General features: G+C 42.0%; 1 protein-coding gene across 3 annotated transcripts in view; it reads right to left on the reverse strand.

Moving 5' to 3' along the window:
• The window catches only part of MTM1 (myotubularin 1), a 95,918-nt gene that overhangs the window by 15,780 nt on the left and 56,308 nt on the right, over positions 1–23,830 (reverse strand). For all 3 annotated transcript variants that reach the window (XM_021683399.2, XM_044911513.1, XM_021683406.1), the window contains 4 exons: positions 16,222–16,305; positions 13,735–13,884; positions 9,190–9,378; positions 5,233–5,418 (listed from right to left, as the gene is read on the reverse strand). In XM_021683399.2, the coding sequence (XP_021539074.1) occupies positions 5,233–5,418; positions 9,190–9,378; positions 13,735–13,884; positions 16,222–16,305 (609 nt within the window). The remainder of the gene's footprint in view (positions 1–5,232; positions 5,419–9,189; positions 9,379–13,734; positions 13,885–16,221; positions 16,306–23,830) is intronic.

A 23,830-nucleotide genomic window follows, 5' to 3' on the forward strand; every position in this document is an offset into this window, starting at 1 on the left:
GTAGAATACCTACGTCAAGATAAAGTGACAGCCTTCTGGTAAACGTTTGAGATGCAGAAATACTACTAAACTTATGTATACAAAGAGTTATTGCTAGGATGTCATTTTTGGATGATTTTGGTATTTATGGAGTTATCCTTTATGAAGCATGGACTTTACCCATCATGAGTGTGCAGTCTGATGAGACGGCATAAATGTATACAGCTGCGTGGGCATCAGCCCAATCCACTTGTAGAGGGCTTCCATCGGCCGCAAAGTCTCGTGTGCCACCTGAGGTCAATCCCTGCTCCCACCCTCAGCCCCCGGCAGCCATGGATTTGCTTTCTGTCTCTATAGTTCTGCATTTACTAGAAACGTCATCTAAATGGAATCATATAATAGGTGATCTTTCATGTCTGGCTGCTGTCGCTTAGCATCATGTTTTTAAGGTGCATCTGTGTTGTAGCCTTTGTCCGTATTTCCTTCCTTTTTATGGCCAAGATGTATTCCATTGTATGCACCGGTCATATGTTACTTATCCACTCCTTGGCTGATTGACACTTGGTTGTTTCTAGCATTTGGTTACTATGAATGACGCTGCTATGAACTTTCGCACACACAGATTTGTAGGGACTTAAGTTTTCATTTCTCTTGGGTAAATACCGAAGAGTGAAATGGTTGGATCATACAGTAAATGTATGTTTATTTAACTTTTTAGGAAACTGCTAAGCTGTTTTCAGAAGTGGTTGGACCATTTCACATTGCCACTGTCAGTGTATGAGGGCTCCATGTTTTCACGTGCTCATCAGCCATTCATATACATGATGACATTTCTGGAGCCTCCCAAATCCTAACAGCTCTGCAACAGTCATGTATTATGGTCATTTTCACGGATTCAAGGCAAAATCAGACTAAGTGAAAGATCTAGTATAAAGAACTTTAAAGACATGTACTTTGTTATTTTTTTTTTTAACTTGATTTACTTATTTTTTTAAGTAAGCTCTACGCCCAATGTACGTCTTGAACTAATGACCCCGCTATCAAGAGTCCCATACTCCACCGACTGAGCCAGCCAGGTGCCTCTGAAGCTATGTACTTTCATTATTTTGACATAAACAGTAACTGCAGATAAGTGGACAAAGTAGTGCCGAGAAGGACAGGTGAGGGGACCTGACGGCACATCAATTATTCGTACAGAAGTCATCGCTTTTAAACTGACTAGAGCAGCTTTAGTTCTTCAAGCATTTTAAGTATCTCCTCAAAATCCTGTTTATAATTTTAATTTGAGGCACTTCTGAAGAAAGGGCTGTTGAGCAGCAACAGAAATATAGCAGATCACTTGAATTCAACTTAAGGAAGCTGAGCTTCTGCTGCCCTCTTACAGAGGGCGACTTCACTCCAGACACTTCCCTTATGAAAAGGGGATACAGTCTCAGTCCGTCATCTTTAAAAATATTAGATGTTTTCCAATAAAGTATGAATTCCCACCATTGCTTCTCAACAGGAATGCTGCTAGTTATCTAGTGAAATGAAATCAGATTTTCAAAAATACCACTGGAAACTGATAATCAGATGGACTTGTGACTGACGGGAAGGCAGTGTATGGCACACTGGCTCAATGGCCTGGAGGCCTGGGTTTGAAACCTCCTTCCACCACTTTTGACATGTCACCCACTGAGCCAATCACAGAACCGTGGTTCCTTTCTCTCTGAAGCGAGGGGAGAAATGGTATCCCCACCACCAGCTTGTCTTGGCCTAAAAGAAAGAATCCCCATAAAGTGATGACATGGGGCATGGGTTCAAATGAATGTTGGCTGCCGGCTAGCCACATTCTAAGAAACACAAAATAACAGGAAGGGCTATAGGGCAAGAGTGTTGAAAAGGACAGACAGAAACTGTAAGCTCCAGAAACCACAGAGACATTCTACCCTGTTGGGGCTCCGTTGACGGACTAGGATGAGGATATGGGACATATGCCAAGGTGGTGGTGGTCTCCTCGCCTGCAAAGCTTGCCCTGTTTTGCACAGAGTGGTGGGACCATTTCGCCTGAATGCAGGTTAGTGGTGGCCATGCCATGTGTCTGTCAGCAGTCCTGGGGCTGCAAAATACTGTGCGAGGCTGAATAATGGGTCAACCAAAGATGTCCCGGTCCTAGCCCCTGGAAATCTGTGAACACTGCCTTGTATGGTAACAGACTTTGCAGATGTTATCAAGATAATGACTCTAAGATGGAGAGATTATCCTGGATTATGCAGGTGGGCCCTAAATTACATCCCATGTATCCTGATAAGAAGGAGCAGAGGGAGATTTCACAGAGAGCAGGCAATGGGATCACAGAAGCAGAGAATGAAGCGATTTGGCCACAGCCAAGGAATGCCAGCAACCACCTGAAACTAGACGAGGCAAGGAACAAGACTCTCCCCCTAGAGCTTCCAGAAGGAGCACAGCCGAAATGTGCCCCCACCCCTGCTGATTCCCACTCGATCTTCAAGGTCCAGCTCAAGGCTACCCATATCTCTGCTCCCCCTTTATATTTTAAATTTTATTTTATTATGTTATGTTAGTCACCATACATTACATCATTAGTTTTTGAGGTAGTGTTCCATGATTCATTGTTTGCGTATAACACCCAGTGCTCCATGCAGTACGTGCCTTCCTTAATACCCGTCACTGGGCTAACCCATCCCCCCCACCCTCCTCCCCTCTAAAACCCTCAGTTTGTTTCTCAGAGTCCATAGTCTCTCACGGTTTGTCTCCCCCTCCGATCTCCCCCGCTTCATTTTTCCCTTCCTACTCTTCTTTTTCTTCCTTAACATATAATGTATTATTTGTTTCAGAAGTACCGGTCTGTGATTCAACAGTCTTACACAATTCACAGCACTCACCATAGCACATACCCTCCCCAGTGTCTATCACCCAGCCACCCCATCCCTCCCAACCCCACCACTCCAGCAACCCTCAGTTTGTTTCCTGAGATTAAGAATTCCTCATATCAGTTAGGTCATATGATGCATGTCTTTCTCTGATTGACTTATTTCGCTCAGCATAATACCCTCCAGTTCTATCCACGTCGTTGCAAATGGCAAGATTTCATTCCTTTTGATGGCTGCATAATATTCCATTGTATATATATACCACATCTTCTTTATCCATTCATCTGTCGATGGACATCTTGGCTATTTCCATAGTTTGGCTATTGTGGACATTGCTGCTATAAACATTGGGGTGCACATACCCCTTCGGATCACTACATTTGTATCTTTGGGGTAAATACCCAGTAGTACAATTGCTGGGTCGTACGGCAGCTCTATTTTCAACTTTCTGAGGAACCTCCATCCTGTTTTCCAGAGTGGCTGCACCAGCTTGCATTCCCACCAACAGTGTAGGGAGGGTTCCCCTTTCTCTGCATCCCCGCCAACATCTGTCGTTTCCTGACTTGTTAATTTTAGCCATTCTGGCTGGTGTGAGGTGGTATCTCATTGAGGTTTTGATTTGGATTTCCCTGATGCCGTGTGCTCCCCCATCTTCTAGCACAATGTGACTTATGCCTGAGAAACCCTGAGTCAGAGGTCACTAAGGTGTCTATCTGGGCTCCCCAGTTACAGCTGGCCTCGCCAGAGAACACCGACAGTTTCTTTCATTTCTTTCGTATCTCCCTCTCTTTGGACAAACCTATAAAAACTTACAGGGGCCTTTTACAGCATTTTCCATATTCCATAGGTCCTAACTTCCATACTGCATCTTATGCAGATGGCCTTGACTCCTAATTTCCTCAGATACCTGAGCCATTGAAGAAGACCTACTTCTGACCAGTCTCTCTCCTGTCTAGCTCAGAGTAGGAGTCTACTCTTCCCAACTAGGCCTCACCCAGGCCTGTTCCTGGGTTTTTGTCCAGACTGCCTCTTTCTCTAGAATGGGTCCCCTCATCCCTTCTGCTTTCAAGCCCCACCAAATCCCAAAAGCCCTGTTCCCTCCACATGTGCATGTCACCTCTTCAACCGTACAAACTTCTTTAAAGACAGGAAGTACGTCTCATACCTTTTTCCATTCATAGGATCTAGCGTGATGCTTTGCCTATAAAGAGTGTAATACTTTCTAAAAATAAATGTTTTATTTTAGAGTAGTTTTAGGTTTATAGAAAAGTTATAAAGGTACTACAGAAAGTTTGCATATACTCGACCCAGTTTCCCCATCACTGACATTTGCCACAACCTGTGAACCAATATTGACATGTTATTCAATTATTAATAAACTTAACTTATTGTTAATAGAGTCCATACTTTATTCAGGTCTCCTTAGTTTTCACCCAGTGTCCTTTTTCTAATCCAGGATCCCATCTAGGACCCCACATTACCTTAGCTGTTACAATTAATTGGTTTTGCAATTCATTTTTGAGAATGACAAATTAAGAAAAAATGAAAGTCAGACAGGCCAAATAAAAATATGATTCCTATCAAGTCTGAAAGTAAAATTTGACTAGAAAACAATTTATATTAATAATGCACCTATTTAACATAGGCTCTTTGACAACGAAAAAGTACCTTCTAAAGGTATTAGTTCCCTCAGATAGCTTCAAGTACTTTAAAAGACTGGAAGTTTTTGATGCTTTTATCAAGATGAAGGATTGAGTATAATCTAAGCACAAAGTTCATTCTTTAAAGTAAGTCAATTTGAGATAAGTTTCAACAAAAAAAATCTCTCTTTAGGTCCCTGAGGGTCATACCCAGTGATGGTTGGATAATAACCTGGCTGTTTCTAAACAAACCCGCATGGAAGACCAAACTAACTTACTACTGACAAGATGGAAAGTGACATCTCTATAAACTCTCAAACTGTTCTGGAGTGATGTTGTGAAATCTTTAACTTAAGGTAAGCATTTTATGAAGAGGTACAAAACTGTCAAATGTAGAACCCTATACAACAATTATTTCATCTGTCACTGCTCAATTTTAAAATTGAAAGAATTAGGGGCGCCTGGGTGGCTCAGCTGTTAAGCATCTGCCTTTGGCTCAGGTCATGATCCCAGGGTCCTGGGATCGAGCCCTGCATCGGGCTCCCTGCTCCGCGGGAAGCCTGTTTCTCCCTCTCCCACTCCCCCTGCTTGTGTTCCCTCTCCCGCTGTGTCCTTCTCTGTCAAATAAATAAATAAAATCTTAAAAAAAAAAATAAAATTGAAGGAATTAAAAAAGATTCCTGTCCCACTAAACAATGACTTCCTTGTTTAGGTATGTACTTTTTTCAAAATATACTTGCCTTGATATGTTCTAACCAATGAGTAGACTCCAAACTGGACAACCAGTGAGATTCTTCCACATTAGGATAAACAATGTCTTTGACTTTTTTTAAAGATTCCCGCATGACATGAATGTTATGAATGTCTAAGAAGAAAAGTTCGGCGTTATGATATGCATCATCACTTTCATATCCTCCTCCTGTTGCCTGAGAAACAGCAAGACACACAAACAGTCAGTTGGGTTTTCTATTTCATCAGCAAACTTACACAAATATTTCAAGTTACTGGTCCTCCAAATCTCAACCTAAAACCTTCCAGCTTGGATGCAATGATTGACGTGACCGGACTTCCCATCCAACACTGAGCCTCAACAACATCAGTCACACTCTGAGCTCGGGGAAAAAACAAACAAACAAACGAAACAGGAGGCTGGCAATTTCCTGGGGATCTGTATTTGCAAGAAAAAAAAATCACTTCAAAATGTTCCATAATTACTAGCTCTTCTTCTGGATCTGGAAAGGCAAGAGCGGTTCTCAAGCGTCCTTTTCCCCTATGGGTTTTGTAGCAGTACTCTTCGGCAGCGGGAGAGGGGCGGGGCGCAGCGCTAACTCGAACAGCGCTCAGCTTCAGCCTCTCTTTGCTCTGTGATTTGAGGCAAAGCACTCAACCTCTCTGAGCCTCAGTGAGAACACTAGGTAGGCTAAACAGGATTAAAAGGAGTCCTACTCTGTCACAGTTAACACCAGCCACCATTTAGTGAGCCCCAGTGAAGTCCCAGATACTAAGATTCTCGCTTTACATCCTCTTATCTAATTCTTACAGCAATGCCGCTGGATAGGTATTACTATCCCCATTTTGTCAATGAGGAGAGATGCTATTTAATGATCCCCAAAGGTACACAGTAATCAATCAGTAGAATTCCAGGTGTCCGAGTTCAAGGCCTAGACCTTTTCTAGTGCACCATGACCACCTGTCTGCCATGCAAACACCAGGGACAGAGAGCTGCACTGCGCCGAGTAGGCCCTCAAAGAGCAAAAGGTTTCAAGAGGAGACAAGCTGGTCATCCTCTGCCACGGCGTCTGTGAGGAGTGACTTGCCAGGACAGGCATCCGGACCCCTTCCCAGCATGGCGAAGATACCCATTTTCCATGTATAGCAAAAGAAATGGAATGGCTGCATTCTGCCTCATGTTTTAAAATGCCATGGAACATGTGGCCTCTGGCCCTTTAAGAAAAAGTTAAATAATTCAGAGACTTGCCAAGAAAGCAACAGGTTCTCCAAGCTGAAATGGAAGGGGAAGGCATTGGACAAATGTGCTATTGCTACATTTTGCCTCTTTTCTTTTTATTTATAACAATAGAAAGAATATATAACTTGTAACTCAGAACAGAAGGGCCAATGCAGCCCATGTTTTTTTTCCAGGGTTAAGTCACAATGGTTTCCTGCGGGATAGAAGTAAGGCAACCACTTGAATTTCAAACCTAAAGACCTATGTACAAGCCAGAGGTCTTGGTCTTCCCAGACTCTAGGTAAGAAAATAGGTTTTATTTAGAAATATATTTTTAAAGCTTGTCACAAACAGCATCAGTATAAGTAGACAAAACACATTCAAACTTGTTGTTTTTTAAAAAGTTATTAGCTAATGAATAAATAGACAGATGAGCCCTATTTCCCTCTTCTTGGTTATCCACGCCTCAGGGCACATAACACCTTGCGGCTCTGATCAGAGGCTGACATTGGTGCCCCTATCCACCTGGCAGTCACTTTCGTAACCTGCAGGCACATAGCCTGGGAGCAAACAGCGAGCCTCAATTTTGCCAGAGCTGCGAGTCTCTAATGCAATGACAAGTCACCCTCCCATGGATGACCTGCTTCTCTACCCATGTGGTTTTTAAATAGTTACAGTGATTTTTCAGAGATTCTCAATGCTGGAGTTTCTTTCATAAATAACTGAAGATAATATGCAGAAAAATAAAAGGCAAAATAGACTTTTTGCCCCTTGCCTGGGTTTTGTTTGTTTACTTTATAATGGTGTAATGTTGATTATTACGTTGGGGGTGGGGGCTGTAAATTTCTAAATATCCACAAGGGAGGAACGATCAGGTCCAAAGAGAACAGAAGTCAGAAGGGTAAAAATCAATTAGCCAAGCATAGATTGAGTTCCCAAAAGTTCAAATTCTCCATCTCTGGTTAGTTTTGAAGTCTTTTCAGTTTCCTTCTCTTCAACAAAAAGGAACAACCCTGATTATCTAGTATGACGACATAAAGGTTCAAGGGCCTGTTGCTATGGATATAGATGACTAGGGGAGAGACACAGCTGAGGGAGGAGGGAACGGGGGCTTGGTTTTTAAAGAATGCTGCAGAGATCTTTAAAGCCTAGGTTTTTTCCTTAATTTTTTCCTTCCCTTCATTCCTAAGAGCACTAGTAACACAGGCATATTTCCTGAGTGTTAAAAAAAGGCATTCAAGAATTCTGCTCGGAAGCTGGGGGGGGGGGGGGGGCGGAGATTCTACTGCTATCACAATAAGCTTTAAAGTTAATATGATAAAGGTAATCATTTTATACATTTTCATATTTTAAAATAATCTTTCTAAATACCTCATTTTAATGTTACATCATATCTATTTCAGGTTAAATGTATACATGCAAATATTGCATTTTATACATGCTTTCAACTCTGAATTATATATGAGGGATGGAACAGAAATACCTAACATTACAAATAATGCAAGAAGATATTCATCTCTAGACATAATTTCCTAAATGTTTACTTCTACTTCCTAATTTACTCGTCAACAACACTCCCTGATTGCTTTACCTATAATTTCAAAATCATTTCCATTACTGAAACAAAAATCAACTGCAATAACAGATAGCTGGGCCAAGAGCACACAGGGAGCAGAGGGGACTCCGCAGATGTGAACGTGTAAGACACACAATCCATGTGCAAATAATGGCGAGTGGAGCTGCACACGCATGCCATTTTACACACCCTTCCATTGAGGAAGCTGCTGCATCTCGCCGAGCTGCTTGAGGACTTGTTTTGCTTTCAGGGTCTTGTCTTGTGCAATGACTAATTGAAGATGCCAGAAAAGTGACCTCGGATAAGCAAAGTATTCACGATGATGACATTTAAGCCTACGGCTGATGAGAAACAAGAACTCTGAAAGGCGCAATGGCGGTGAACAGCCCAGGGCAGGCCCACTGTGGGCACTTGCAAGTGACAGCTGGAAATGATAGGAGAGGGAAAAACGAAACAAAGAGGAGAAGTTGAATGTAAAAAGCATAATAACCTGGGGCTGCTCAGTGTACAAATGGCCTTATACATTGCGGCAGATTCTGTGGAAGCTTCTGAAAGCGACACTACCTAGTCACTGATGTTCACAATGATGACCCCGATCAACTTCAGGGGCACTCAGCATACTCTGCGTACGAAGGCCAAGAAGACAACAGAGACAGATTTTCTTTGAAAACAGTAACACTGTGTGCACAGGACTATAAAATCCATGTACAGAGATCTACTCATTTCTTCAATTATCTTCTATAAATGAGAAGACCCATTCATAAGGATAGTGAAGAGACCGTCTGTATACAGCTACAGATTGAGGATTTTAACAATTTCGGCTTCCCGCAACTCCTCGTAGATGCTTCAGCAGTCTATATATCAAGAGGGATCAAGAACAGCCTAAAGAGCTCCAAAGAGACTCCAGCTTTTGCCAAAATTGAAGTTCATTACAGTTCTATACCCACCTAATTTACCTAAAGGTTATTCTCATTTGATCTTAATAGATTCGACTTTCAGGATACATTTTGTGATTAAAACTACTTCCTACCTCAGCAAACCAGTTTTCCCATTTCAACTAAGTTTAACTATTAATGTAAGCCCACATGTTGACACACCGTGCAAAAACATTCACGTAAAGCATGGCATGCTAGCCGTAAGATAAGCATCTAGCGTGTCACTAAATATACTCACCTTGTTGGCCACCGCATTTACATTGGGTCTTGCATCATAGATTGTGAGTTTAGAAATTTGTCTGTTAGTCTCCCTGATAACATCGAGATACTTCTCATCATCTTTATTCCGTTTGCCACTCATACCGACAAGAGGCTGACTGCAACGCACGATGACTGTGTTGTTTTCTGGATGAATCCATGACAGCACCTATGGTGAGTTCAGAAATTTTAAGCTATCAAGAAAAAAAACAAACCTCAAAACCGTTAGAAATATAAAAAAAAAATAATAAAGCACAAACAATCATGATGAAGTGAGTCTGATTTGGCCAGAAGAGAATACTTATTTACGTGTGCTATCACAGTGTGTGCACAATGAGGACTATTCAGAGACAACTAGAATAACCAATTGCTTTACTAGTCTTTTCTTAATTAGCACCACATCTCGTAGAGGTTAAATGCTTACCTAAAAAAAAGTTCTATCACTTAAAGGGAAAAAAAAGCTTCTGATACTACTTCAGTTCTGTAGCCTGCGCTGGATTTCTCAGACAGAAACAAGCTTTAGCAAGAAGTGAGACCTAATGGAAATCATCTCTGCTATAATGTGTTTCTATAAGACCAACTCACTTCTACAGGTCATCTCCCCCACAGTCTCAATTCTAGAATCTCACATAGTGGGGAGAAAAATCCAAGGGAAGCCAAAAAAAAAAAAAACCAAAAAAAAACAAACAAGCTCTCAGGATGACCACAGAGCTGCCAGAGGTCCCACAATGAAGCTGTGCACACAAGCCTAGCACGGGGGTTACCCGGTTTCTAAGCTCGCAGTGCAGGAGAAACACCACCTGTAAAAGGTAGCTAACAATGTAATACAATAAAAACTATGGAAGTGTCCACTTTAAGTGGGTGAGTTGTTTGGTAGGTGAATTAGATCTCAAAGCTGTTAAAAACAAAACAAAACAAAAAGGGAGCCAGGAGTTGACTGTGGTGGGCAACAGTGTGGGCTCTGGGGGCGGCACATCTCTGTTGTGGCTGTAACCTGGGCACGGAGCTCACAGCCTCTGTCGCTCCCCTCTCCTCCTTCATCAAATGGGGGTGGGGGAACATGACTCCATGGCCCTGCTGGGAGGATGAGCGAAGAACACATGTAAAGTACATTCCAGGGGCAGGCCAGGTGGCCTGTGAAGTCAGATAGGGAAAATTGTGAAAAGCAGATGCAAGAACTGAAGAAGCTCACTTACTACAAGGCCAAATGCGTTGTCATCTCTGAAGTCACCCCCTCCATGATGGCAAATGATAAGCACTGATGTTCATAAAAACTGATGTGCATAATAGTGACAACAAGTTAGTGAGAAAAGATTATACAGTAGCGTGAATGAGTACTCATTCACTGAGTCTTTGTGCCATGCCAGAGACCAGTAAAAACACCACTGTGGCCCCTAAGAATCCAAAGGCTCAGAACTGGGAAGCCCTGGGACAAGCACTGGTCTCCTGGACCTCCATTTTCCAAGCAACAACGTGGAGGTGACACCGGCCCAGCCTGCCTCCTGTGGCCCTTGTTTCGAGACAGGTAAGAGACAGGAGATTCCTTTTATGCATGTATGTATGTATTTTTCTTTTTTTTTAGATTTTTTATTTATTTGACAGAGAGAGACACAGCGAGAGAGGGAACACAAGCAGGGGGAGTGGGAGAGGGAGAAGCAGGCTTCCCGCAGAGCAGGGAGCCTGATGTGGGGCTCAATCCCAGGACCCTGAGATCATGACCTGAGCCGAAGGCAGACGCTTAACGACTGAGCCACCCAGGCGCCCTGTATGTATGTATTTTTCATTTTTCAGGCTTACTGAGATATAAGTGATCTACAACACTGTAAGTTTAAGCTGCACAACATGTGGATTTGATACAAGATCACCTTTAAAAGAGCACACTGCTACACATACAAGAGGCTTGTTATTTGATAAACACCCGCACCAACTTTTAAATTTAAATCAGGTCCTAGGCAAGAAACTGCTGTGTGCCACCACAGTGCCCTCCCTCCCTCCATCCCTCCTCTCCCTGCCTGGGAGATTTAAGGCTAGAATCACCATGCCGTTAAGAAATGCTACTCTTGTAGGCTGTTTTGCTTCTTTCTTTCTTTTTCTTTTGGGATCGCGACTATCTTCTTAAAAAGGATGCTTGCTGTTTGACTCACAGGTATAAAGAATGATCACTTCATAACACCAACTACCATGACTGCTTTCAAAGGTTGTTCCGATTAAGGTTAGGATCTAGAAGCCATAGATAATTAAGGATGTACACACATATTTAGCCACCAAAAGATGTTGATCGCAGCACTGTTTATAATAGTATAAGATTAAAAGGAACCCAGATGTCTCACAACAGAAAACGGATATAATACAGCAGGGTACACCGAAACCCTTGCACACACTCATCTCTTTCCAAGACGATGCTACGCAGAGAAAGCGGACTGAGGCACAAATTACAGAATAATTTCATCTTTTTAAATAAAAATATGTCTGCATAGAAGGAAGTTTGGAAGAACGTAGACCAAAATGTTAACTGTGGTTCTCACTAGGGGGCAGACTCCTGTTTTGCTTATCGGCATTTTGTTACGTATCTAAAATAACTATGTATTACTTATATGTAAGGACTTCTGTAACTTTAAGACAAACCTGTTTGAGAACACAGGGATGCATATAAGAACAGATGTATGCATTAATGGGAACGCTGATGCACATGGATCATTTTGTTATTCAACAATATCTTACAATCGTTTATGTCCTATTTATGCACAAAATAACAAGAGTGCTTTCTCATCAATTCCTTTTGTATTTTTATATGGGCTTTTAAAAAAGAACTGAATAGCAAATATTAATGATTTCACACTAAAATCAAATACATTTTCTGGGGTATAGTCAAGAGTCAGGTGGTTAGAAGGTGTATCAGAAAGACTACATTATCTACTATTAAATATTCTTTTTTTTTTTTTAAAGATTTTATTTATTTATTTGAGGGAGAGAGAATGAGAGAGAGCACATGAGGGGGGAGGGTCAGAGGGAGAAACAGACTCCCTGCCAAGCAGGGAGCCCGATGCAGGAATCGATCCAGGGACTCCAGGATCATGACCTGAGCCGAAGGCAGTCGCTTAACCAACTGAGCCACCCAGGCACCCTACTCTTAAATATTCTTAAGCATGGTAATCTATAAAGATATAGACATGATGGAGAGCTTAGCCTTTATTAGGAAAAATAAAGGCAGACTGGTGGCCATTATGAAGTAAGAAGGATCAATAAAATGGCTAAATAAGTAAAAAGTTAAGCATTCTATTGGCTCTACGGTAGACTTTCATTCACTCAGGATAGTGGAGAATAGTAGGTCCACAGTGGACTGGGCACAGCTGTTTCATCTCCTCTCCTGCCCCAAATCCCATGAATTCACACACACACACACACACGCGCGCATGACACGGTCGATGTTCAACTGAATGAAGGCGTGAACAAAATCGATCCACACTACCCTAGCCTAGTTCTCCTGTAGGCGAGACAGGGGTGGAGTCTATAGCTATGGCATAGAAAAGTGTGTCACAACGGAGCAGAAGAGGAGTAAGTAAACTTGTAACTCTAGCCTCATTGGCACTACATTCTAGCAAAATGACCTAAAAAACATATGTTCAAGTATGATATAGATCATTAACATATGAACAGATTTCTACTCATAATTAGAGGAGCGGGTGAATTTTAAAAGTTGTGATTCCTATTATGTTGACATTATACAAAAGTTCCACACAAATGTCCTTTTAAGGACAAAAATTTCTAGACTTGGAGTTAAAGGCAAGGTGACATTAAATCTTAATTTCTTCAGTCCTTATTTTTCCAAAATCTGTTATTTAGAAAACCAAAACAAAACAATGTACTTATTATGACATGTCCTGAAAATTAAGAGGGGAAAAAATTCTCTAAATTTTTAGTCAATAAAATTTATGCACACAAAGTAGACGGTATGACTCATACATAAATATTTAAGAGCCAAAGAGAACTTTGTGAACTAGGTCCAACGATACCGTAAGTATACTGTCTGGAATAATCTGCACTTGGCTCCAGTTTGCTAATGGCATTCAGGCAGCTTGCAAATGTGATGAGGACGAGCTAGACCTAATAAAGCCAGCACTCATGTGCTCTATTTTAACAGAAGACAGGCAGCGTGTCATTTCCAGTATGATTCAGCCGACGCTCATGGAGAGCCCGTCACATGTCAGGTATGGTACTACAAAGGTGAAAACCATAAAACCCCTGTCCTTCCTTCTTTCCTTCCAGCTAGCACTTGGTTGATCTATTCGTTATTTATACCCTCTCTCATATGCCAATTAGTTTACGCTCATTCTCTGACCTTGATTGTGAGCTCTGGAAGATGGGTGCTGTCTTACTTCTTTTCCCAGTTGGCATAGTACTTTGCACTCAGAAGGCACTTAAAAATTATATGGTGGATTGAAATTCCAAGAGTGTTTCTCTGACTTAACTACTATTCTTATGGGATAAAAGGCAATCTTTGAGGGAAACTAACTGTAGTACTCACTGGAATTCGATTTCTGGATCTAAAAGTTGCAACTCTCCTGAGATCGTCATCTGAGGCACGATATGGAACCACCAAGAGAGCAGGGTAAGTGTCACAGAGTTCATAGCACTTATTGATAAAAGTTATTCTCCAGTGGTGATTGGGCAAGCCCTGTAGGAAAAAAGGAAGTCCAAGTCAGTACTGCACAACTTCATCTCTGGATTTGGCCTTGGCTCTCCTTCCTTCTTTCTAGCAGAATCTGCACATGCCTCTTTGACCACAGGGTAGGGACAGTCTACCATTTGTACTAAAGGGAGCCAGATCTGTAATTCAGACAACAGAAGAACACAAGACAAAACACTGGTGGTTCCCATAATTCTGAAATATCATTGGTCAATAGAGATTCTCTTGAATTTGAGATCTTCCTTTATTTCATGTCAAACTATTTCTTACTACTTGTACAATAAAGATAAACCCAAGTTCATCGCCCACCTGTGTACCCCACCCCCACCCCAAAGAAAAGTGCATCATGTAGTTTCAACCTGTGTCTAACTGATGGTAGAAAGAGATCAGGCTACTTCCTATCCCTACGCAAAACAGAGTGAATGCTTCAGTCTGCTCCAAAGTAGAAAGAGGTTAAGTTTAAGAAGAACGTCACAGAGGGGAAATAGAGGAAAACCCCTCTGGGGAGGCTCATTTCGCCACCTCCTAAAAGGTTTTTCAATCAAGTGGTTTGGGATCGGTGATCACTCTGTAGGTTGTGTGAGAAATACAGTCATCTGCATTCTAAGCACACTACTAATGTGACAGGGAGACACAGAGTACACCTCCCATCCTGTCATCCACCCACAAAACCGTATCTAGTATGGACAAGATCCAGAGGTGGTGGAATATTCTCTCCCCATACTCACAAATACACAAATACACACACAAAGGTGAGCTATGTGGGTGCTTGCTTTGGGGACAGACATTGTACCTTTTCCTTAGGTCTGGTCCTATAGACCACGGACCAAACAGGTGAGTCTGATGCTGAGTCCAATTAGAGAGTTTTAAGTCCCATGAGAAAGTTATAAGAAGAAAAGATGAAATATAATGGCAGTCTAAAACAAGATACCTTTCAATAGTTCGTATATGCATGCAATCTTAAACATGAACTGTCTTGTTTCAAGTTAGAAACATTGATCTAAAAAATAAGTCTTAATATTGTCAGCAACACTCCAAAACTAAGGTACAGATACTTAAATACATACTGCTACAGAGGTCTCCAGAACATGCAAAATGTTTTCATGGTCTTTCTTCTGCCTCAACAACTGACCCAGAACAGAGGTCATTAAAATGAGAGGTATATATAGCCTTTGAAAACTTAACAGTCTGAATCTGCAGAGGATGCACCACCTCATGCATGTGATTTTTAACTCCTGCACCCTCATTCCTGAGCATCGAATCTGCTTACAAATATGTACACCACTGGTCAAGGCTAAAAAAAAAAAAAAAAAAAATCGGGCGCCTGGGTGGCTCAGTTGGTTAAGCGACTGCCTTCGGCTCAGGTCATGATCCTGGAGTCCCGGGATCGAGTCCCGCATCGGGCTCCCTGCTCGGCGGGGAGTCTGCTTCTCCCTCTGACCCTCCTCCCTCTCATGCTCTCTGTATCTCATTCTCTCTGTCTCAAATAAATAAATAAAATCTTTAAAAAAAAAAAAAAAAAAAAAAAAAAAAAAATCAGCGTGGGTGCTTGGTAGTGGAGGTGGTGGCTAGAAGGTTCTTCTCAAGTCTAGGGTTCTAAGATTTTACTTTACATTCACTGCCTTTTCATATAAGGCAATTGGGCTTGATCTGATTCTCAAAGCTCACTCGACAAAAGTTCCCAATTATTTTAAAAGCTGTATAGGATGAGAACTGTGAAAAACTCCATCACATAACTCCTAGCTGGCCTACAGATTTGGTTAAACCAGAGGTCAAATTGTGGCTCTTGTACATAAAATGCACAGGCTCTTCTTCACAAAATGCCACAAGAGACCTTTGTCCCTGAACAGCAACACTGTATCAAGCCTCTTGCCTTTGTTACAGCACATAATCATGCACGTGGGTGAAGTCTACAGAAGAGAGCAATAAAAGCAATTTTGATATACATTCATCAAAGTTTTCTTGGAAAAGTCATCATTACAGGGAAACTGTTCTAATTCATTTCAATCTGCAAACCAGAATAAATATAATTTGAATCTAGCTGTCAGTGATAGTTAAGCTCCCGGATACGTAAATATATAGTGACATGAACTCCTAAATAGTAAGGTATAGAAGTTTGACTCTTCTAGACTCCAAATATTTGATTCATTTCATGAACAACATATCATATGGCTATGGAATGAGCTCATAAATTACAAAGTAATCGATAAAATAAGCTATAACTGCCATTTAAGCCAGACTTTGCAAGGATTTCACTGATGCTCAAAGAGCATGACCAACAACATATTGTCACCCGGCATGTTTGCGATTCACCACATGACTTACCTGCCTTCTGTATTCTTCGACTGGATTATAAACTGTCCACCCATCCACGTTAAACTTTTCTTCATTTAGAAACGCAAATATGGGCTAGAAAAGGCAAAAGGAAAAAAAGAATTTAAAGTTCCGCGTGACGGAACTAACAGTCTACTAATACTACATCCTCCGAGTTTTCACCCACCAGGTTTGCCTACCATGAAATCACAATCCAAAGCGAGACTTTCAAAAAGGAGTAAGAGTGGAAAATACAGACTGGACTTAATGCTACCTTCTAGCTTGAGTTATCATTACTTCTGAGACCTCAATTTTCTATGGCTACAAACATCTCTTTTAATTTGTCCTTTTTAAAATGATGTTCCACAAAAATCAGGTTTCTAGACCAAAACACACCTATCCATTTTGAACAGTATTAGCAATTGATCAGGTAAAAGTCACTTTAAAAAAAAAAAAAGGAAATTCAGGAATCATTATTAAACAGACGACTGTCTCAAAAGGGAACAATGACATGTTTATTTAAAAAGGGACAGGACATTAGGAAAATTCTTAATTAATGGTTCTCTGTGAATTCTGAATCAATGCCCTGATCTCTGTGAAATGACAGGACCCAGACCTCTCTTCTCTCTCTGTGCTCACTCTGGAGGCGATATTGATGAATTTCACAGCTTCAAATACCATCTATACTCTAGTGACTCCTAAGTACCTATGGCTCTCCAGCCCCGACTTGGATCTGCACACTTGGCTGTCCAAGGGACCGCTCCACAATTCCAGCCTGCCTCCAGAGGAGGACTCCGAAGTTAACACATCCAAAGCCAAACCCTTGAACGCCTCCCATCCTGCTCCTCCTACAGCCTCCCCATTTCAGTAGATGGCAGACCCATCCTTCTAGTTGAGCCCAAAACCTTGGTGTTATCCTCATCAACTCACTGCCACCACCCTGGTCTAAGCTTCAACCATCTCCCACTTGCATCATTATAATAACCTCCTAACTGGTCTGCTACTCTCCTCTTTACCTCTAAAGTCAGAGTAATAGTGTCACAACCTAAGTCAGCTCAAGTCATTCTCCTGCCCCAAATCCTCCTGTGGCTTTCCATCTCACTTGGAGTCAAAGCAGAAGTCTGTCCAATAGCCTACATATGGCTGTCCGCCCTCTGGCCACAGCCCCTATCAGGCCTCTGCTCTCCCATTGCTCACTCCACTCCAGCCACACTGGCCTCCAGTGCTATTCCCCCAAAGCATCAAGCACAGACCAACATCAGGGCCTTTCCACCTGCCATCCAGCTGTCTGGAATCCTTTTCCTCCATGGCTTTCCCCTTTACTTCTTTCGCATCTCTGCCCAAATGTAACCTTAATCAGTGAGACTTATTCTGACACCCTATAGAAAAACTACATGCTATTCCACCCCCCCAGAACAGCACCCCTTATTCTCCTTCCCATTTTATTTCCCCCTATTACTTATGACCATCTGACAGATTATATGTATACTTCTTTGTTTACTGTTGGACTCCCACTGTCCCCTCCCCTAGACCAGGGGCTCCATAAAGACAGACACCTGCTTTGGTCACATCCTATATCCCCCGTAACTGGAACAGTATCTGGTCCATAGTAGGCAGAATACATATTTGTTGCCCCAGGGAAAATGTCAAGTCCATACAGCCCCTGTACTACCACCTTCTCTGGAAGCACTGGGTTTGGACACTTTTTCCTCTGTTGTCGTCTTACAACTGTGCATGCCAGAATCCCCTCCCCCACACTACAGAGCATTTCTGGAAAAGCCTTGCTTGGCAGCAACAGTTTTATGTATTCAAAAAGCAAGAGGTTTAAGAGACTGCTCTCTGGACTGTCTTCTTAAACTTTCTTTCTTTCTTTCTTTTTTTTTTTTTTAAAAGCACAGGGCACCCTCAGCAGGTCTCAATCCAGGCAGTGGTAGGCCCAAATGCTGTGTATTCTACAATGGGTAGCAATTCGTTGAGGCTTTAGACAGACATGGAATCCACAGCAATACTTAATTATTCCTACCACTCGGGAAACACGTGATTTCTGTTAACTTCAGTTTAACTCAAAGACAGGGGGACTTTTGATGGAAATAGCGCTAAAATGTACGGTGCACTTGTTTATCCCTAAACAGAATCCGTAGCACGTATCAAAGCACTGTCTTGGTGACATCTGAGTACTGGATATTATACTGATCAATTCTGCTGAATACTGTGCTGCTGACATATGTGTAGATGCCAGGTGGTTTGAGACACAGGGCTGTCATTCCCTTTAGAAGAAGACCTATAAGCTGCTTTCTTGGAAATGAGTTCCTGACCTCCACATTTGATTTTGTTTTTGTTCATTTTGTTTGTTTTTAGTTATTTGCACCTTTCCCACGGAGCTCAAGTGAATATGGCAGCCTTTTAAAAACAAAGAATAAAATTACTAACTCAAAGGCCGGATAAAGCTTTCTCTCCAGAAAAATCGTCATGTGTGTTAATGCTATCAGTGTCCTTTGACTTGCCAGCAGCATTTTCAATGTAACTATTTCTCAGTCATGAATAATAAAGCAACTCTGCTCTTGCTTCACATATTCTCTTGTATCTTATATTAAAATTACTGATAAGTTTACAAAATTATTATCAGAAGATGAAAGTTATATAGCCCAAACCAAAATTATCTCCATAATTTCTTTAATATGTTTGCTTTAAGGGAACTCTGAATACAAGTAATATATAAAATTGTCATTAATAGGAGAGTGGGTACAACGTCCTCATGGTAGCAACATCTCAGGTGGCCTTTCTTGCGAAATCATTCTGGAAAAACACTTCACATTCTAAAGACATCCAGATGAACAGGATGAGTCAATGAACTGGCATCCTTTACCTCTGAAACATGCCTCTGAGAACTCTATGATGGAAACAACTCCCAGGTTAAGAGCTAAGAGCCAGACCTGGGGCTCAGATATTTCAGGAAAGTTTATGAATCACCCAACAGCCAGATAGTCCTGGTCATGAAATACACAGGAGCACATCTAATACTAGAGCTTAAGGTAAAAAAGACCAGGTGTTTAAACCAATATTTTAACCATCCAAATAAATTAGCTTACAATTATAAGGAAAAAATATATATATATTTAATATTTTATTTATTTACTTGAGAGACAGGGAGAGGGAGAGGAAGGGAGAGTCTTAAGCAGACTCTGCACTGAGCATGGAGCCCGACATGGGGCTCAGTCCCACAACCCTGAGATCATGACCTGAGCCAAAACCAAGAATCAGATGCTTAACCAACCGCACCACCCAGGCGCCCCAAGAAAAAATATTTTTAAAAAGCATTACTTGTTAGTTTTTAAAGAAAAACACAATGTGAACGTGAAGTTGTCGCGACTTGGCTCCACTGAGGCAAGCATTCCAAAAGAACCAATGCAAGTATTTTCTAAAGTTGGATGTACCCGGACTTATTTCCCAGATATTTTAATTTTTACCTTTATTTTTTCCCTCTTAAAGATTCAGGTAAGAGAACGAAGCAAGAGTTTTAAAACACAAGCTCTCAACAGGGTAACATAAAGGTGGATTATTACAAAAAAACTTAAAGCATTAAAGCAAGGCAACAAAACCCTTCATCTGTACCTCATTATTACAAAGTACAAAATTCACCTACAAGTGGTGACTTGTGACAAGTCTTAAGCTCCTGTCTGAAAACTGTTAAAACCTAAAGTTAACAGGTTACATACCTTGAGATTTTTAGCTGTCATTTATTTTCTCTTACAGACAAATACATTTTTTAAGGCTTTGAGTCTTTTAGAACTCTATCAGCGGGTTGCCATTTCCAGTGATTCCTAACTCTATCCTTGGGTCGCTTGGGAGCCTCTCTTTGGGAAACCGAAGTACCACGGGGAGAGCACTTTCCTTTCTGAGGATGGAGTGGGGAGTCGGGCGTGTGAGCCGGGTAATGATCAAGCTGGCTACACGTGCTGGTCTCACAGTGACTTGACTTCACAGCCTGGGGACCGCGCATCAGGAGTGCGTCCGTCCATCCGGGAGCCCCAGAGCCTCCGAGCCCAGAAGGGTTGTGCCCAGTGGGGGCTTCGGGAGGCCCTCCACACCTTTCTTCCTGCTGGGGCCTGGTCCCTCGGGCCCGGGCTCAGCCTCGGGGGTCGGGCTAGGGCAGTGGGGGCGGGTGCCGGGGGGTGCTCTCCGGAGGTGCCTGTGGGTGCCTGGGCCCCACCTTGCCCCCCGGCTGAGCCAGAATTTCCGGGGGGTGAGGTGGTCGCCCTGATCCTGAAGGGCCACGTGCCATACACGACCACACTCAGGAATATAGCCCAACGCTTCTGTGTGTGCGGGCTATCGGGGGGCTGCTTCACTTTTTTTAAAAAAATAATTTTGAAATACTTATAGATTCACAAGAAGTTACAAAAATGGACAGGAAAGTCCCATGTACCCTTCACTCAGCCTCCCCAGTGTGAGCACCGTGCATAGCTAGAGTACAGTATCAAAACCATGAAAGGACACACTTACGTGCTTACCCTGGCTTCAAGTGAGCAGGTTCTTCCTTTATTTGGCTCTATATTAGTATTTGGGCATTTCACCAATTCAGATTCCTACTAGTCAAGAGATACCATGCATGGAGACTTAAAAAAAAAAAAAAGCAATCATGTGCATTTTTTCCAGGATTAAAAATAGCACAATGTAACATTTGAAAAATGTTAAAGGACAAAGTTGAGATGAAAATCTCTGATTTCACACTAGGGATAAAAACAGCTCTGACAAAGAGAATGTAACTTGTCATTTAAATTTTCCTACATTTATCACTGTTGTGTCTCATGGGGAAAAAATGTGAAAGGACAACAGGTTTTAGATTTCATTTAATTAGCCAATATTTTAAAATGGCACCTATGTGAAGATGCACCAACTCACTTAAAACACCTAGATGGGATTTACTGCTATTTAATAGGCTCTATAAATGTTGAGCAACTCTAAGTTTCCTTCTTTGAGGTGGGAGAGTTGTCTGTCCGTGAATTAGAGTTTCTAGATCTCATGAAGCCCCTCACGGACAGCCTCTTCCCTCAAAGACTTGTCATGTTGTGTCTCATAACTGGATGTTGGAGAGTTATATTTGTAAAAATTAAATATCATTCAAAAGGGAGGCAGTTACAGAAAAAAACTATTTTCATAGTACCCAGGGGAATGAATTGATAAGCTACGAAGATTTAATGGTACTTTCAAATGATGCTGCCACCATGCATGGACACAAGTTTTAGGAAGAGCAGACCCTTTTTAGGAAGTAAACAAACTATAACTCTGAATACCTAGCACTAAAAATCTAGGGGACTGTGCACTCACTTCTTCTTTCCTGATGGAATTTTGCAGTGTTTGAACAGGAATTTAAGTGGGCATTTTTTTTTTCTAATTTGATTTCTGAAATTGAAGACACCTGCCTTTTTAAAAGCTTCCATCTACCATTTAACGGTGTAGCAATGTAAAATCACCTCATTTTCATCTTTTAGGTTACACTTAAGAAACAAGACCTCTTCATATAAGGAAAAAAAAAATGCTTTCATTAAAGTTGGGGGGAAAAAAGCCAAACATTTTGAGAAAGAACCACAGGAGGTACTGAAACTTGGCAAAGGTTATAGTTCAAAGTAACATCTTTCATGTAACTGCATCAAAAGTAATTTAATCCAAAAGTCTGACAAAAGCCTCACAGGTCAAAAGTGGCTAGCACATAAATTACCATTTATACTTCCGTTGGCTTAAATAATTCTCCTAGTCCTCTTTCCACCACCTTTCCTGGGGAAAGTGGCTTCATATTTTTGGGTTGCCATCACCTTCATATATAAATGTACACATTCACTTATTCGGGAGGAGAAGACCCCAAAAGTACACTTGAAATGTCAGCTGAAACCATGTGGAAAGAGTACCTTCTTTCCTACTTGTCCAAAATCATAATCATTTAAGGTGACATTTCTCAGGGTTCATGTGCCACACCTCCTCTCACTGTAACTGTCTCTCCTGGCAATTTTGGCCACATTGATGAAAATGCCATTGATCACATCTGGGCCCACCAAAGAAACCTTTCCCCGGGCGAGAGCTCCAGGTCTACGCAGCAACCTGCCTCGTAGATGTCTATGTCTGGTTGTCCTACAGACACCTGCAACTCTGCATATCTGAACTGGAAGTCATTGCCTCTTCTTCACTCCCCTCCTATATTCCCCAACTTGACCGCTGGTCCCACTGTCCACCCGCTTACCCAGGCTGGGTTCTTCCCTATCATGCCATCCCCCATCATAACTACATTCACACGATCACGGATTCTATTGATCTTCTAGATCTTCCTCAAATCCATTCTCTCCTGTCCTCTCCATTGTCCCATTTCAAGGACTCATTATCATGCACCTGGGTGAGTAACAAACATCCCCGGAAATAAACTCCTGCCCTGCTCCATCCAGTCCGCATGCTGCAGCCCAAGCAATCTTTTTGAAATCAAAATCTAATGTCACTTTCCTGCTTCAACCCCTTGAATGGCTCCCCTCCTGTTTAGATACAAAGTGGAATTTCTTGGTGGGGCACAAGCTTTGGGGCCCAGCCTCCCCCTCCAGCACCATCTCTCACCACTACCCCCACATGTACACCAACTCACATGTGGGTCCAGTCTGTGTCCAGCCTCTTCACATTTGCACATTCTGTTCTTGCACTTGGCCAGGGCCATTTCTGCCTGGCTAATGCTCCTACTCATCTTCCAGGATTCACCTCCTCTAGGAAGCTGTCCTCGACACCAAGCCCCTTACTTCCCGCTCCCCTGATAGCCTGTGCACATGCATCTGTATTATATGCATTTGTCTGTCCTCCTGGACAAGTGGGCATGAGCCCCAGCTCCCCACACCTAGCCATAGGCAGGCAGGCATTGTGTAAATGCCTGGAGAGCAAAAACAGGGAGGAAAGGGATGAAAAAGAGGAGGAATGAGGACAGGCCTGCCCTAGGAGGCCTTCCATCTTATAAAGCCTCAATGGTTAAAAGAATGTCGCCAGTACTTGAAGGGTGATTGATGCAAGAAAAGAAATATTCAGAAATCAAAACACAAAGAAGAAATAAGTGTGTGATAAAGGTGGTATTTCAAACGAATGGAATAGTCAACAAATGGTATTGCAACAACAGTGGAAGAAAGATTTGGATCCATATCTTACACAGTAACCCCAAATAAACTCCAAATTGATGAAATATTTACATTTTAAAAAAGAAACTGAAGTTTTAAAGGAATATTCTAGGGATAATTCTTCTATAACTCTGTGAGTAGGGAAGCATCCTTAACAGGGAATGTAAAACCCAAAAGCTATAAAAGAAAACTGCAGACAAGAGTTTAACCTAGCAGGCCTGGCTGCTCTCCTGAGACAGGTCTGCTTGTGAGGTTGGCCCTCAGCTGGACTCTGAGAACCTGGGTTCTCGGGAAAGTTCCCATTGCTCCCTAACTGATAAGAGGGGTTTATGGTGCCTCAACCGTATAAACGTGGTTTATGTTTAACCCTAATCCCTGCTTTCCTTTTGAGAGGCAGTGATTTGGGTACATGCTAGGCAGAGGGTGCCTCATGACCAGCCTCCAATAAAAACTCTGGGTGCTGAGCTTCCCTGGTTGGTGAC

Source organism: Neomonachus schauinslandi, chromosome X (genome assembly GCF_002201575.2).
Source record: "Neomonachus schauinslandi chromosome X, ASM220157v2, whole genome shotgun sequence".
NCBI lineage: Eukaryota > Metazoa > Chordata > Mammalia > Carnivora > Phocidae > Neomonachus > Neomonachus schauinslandi.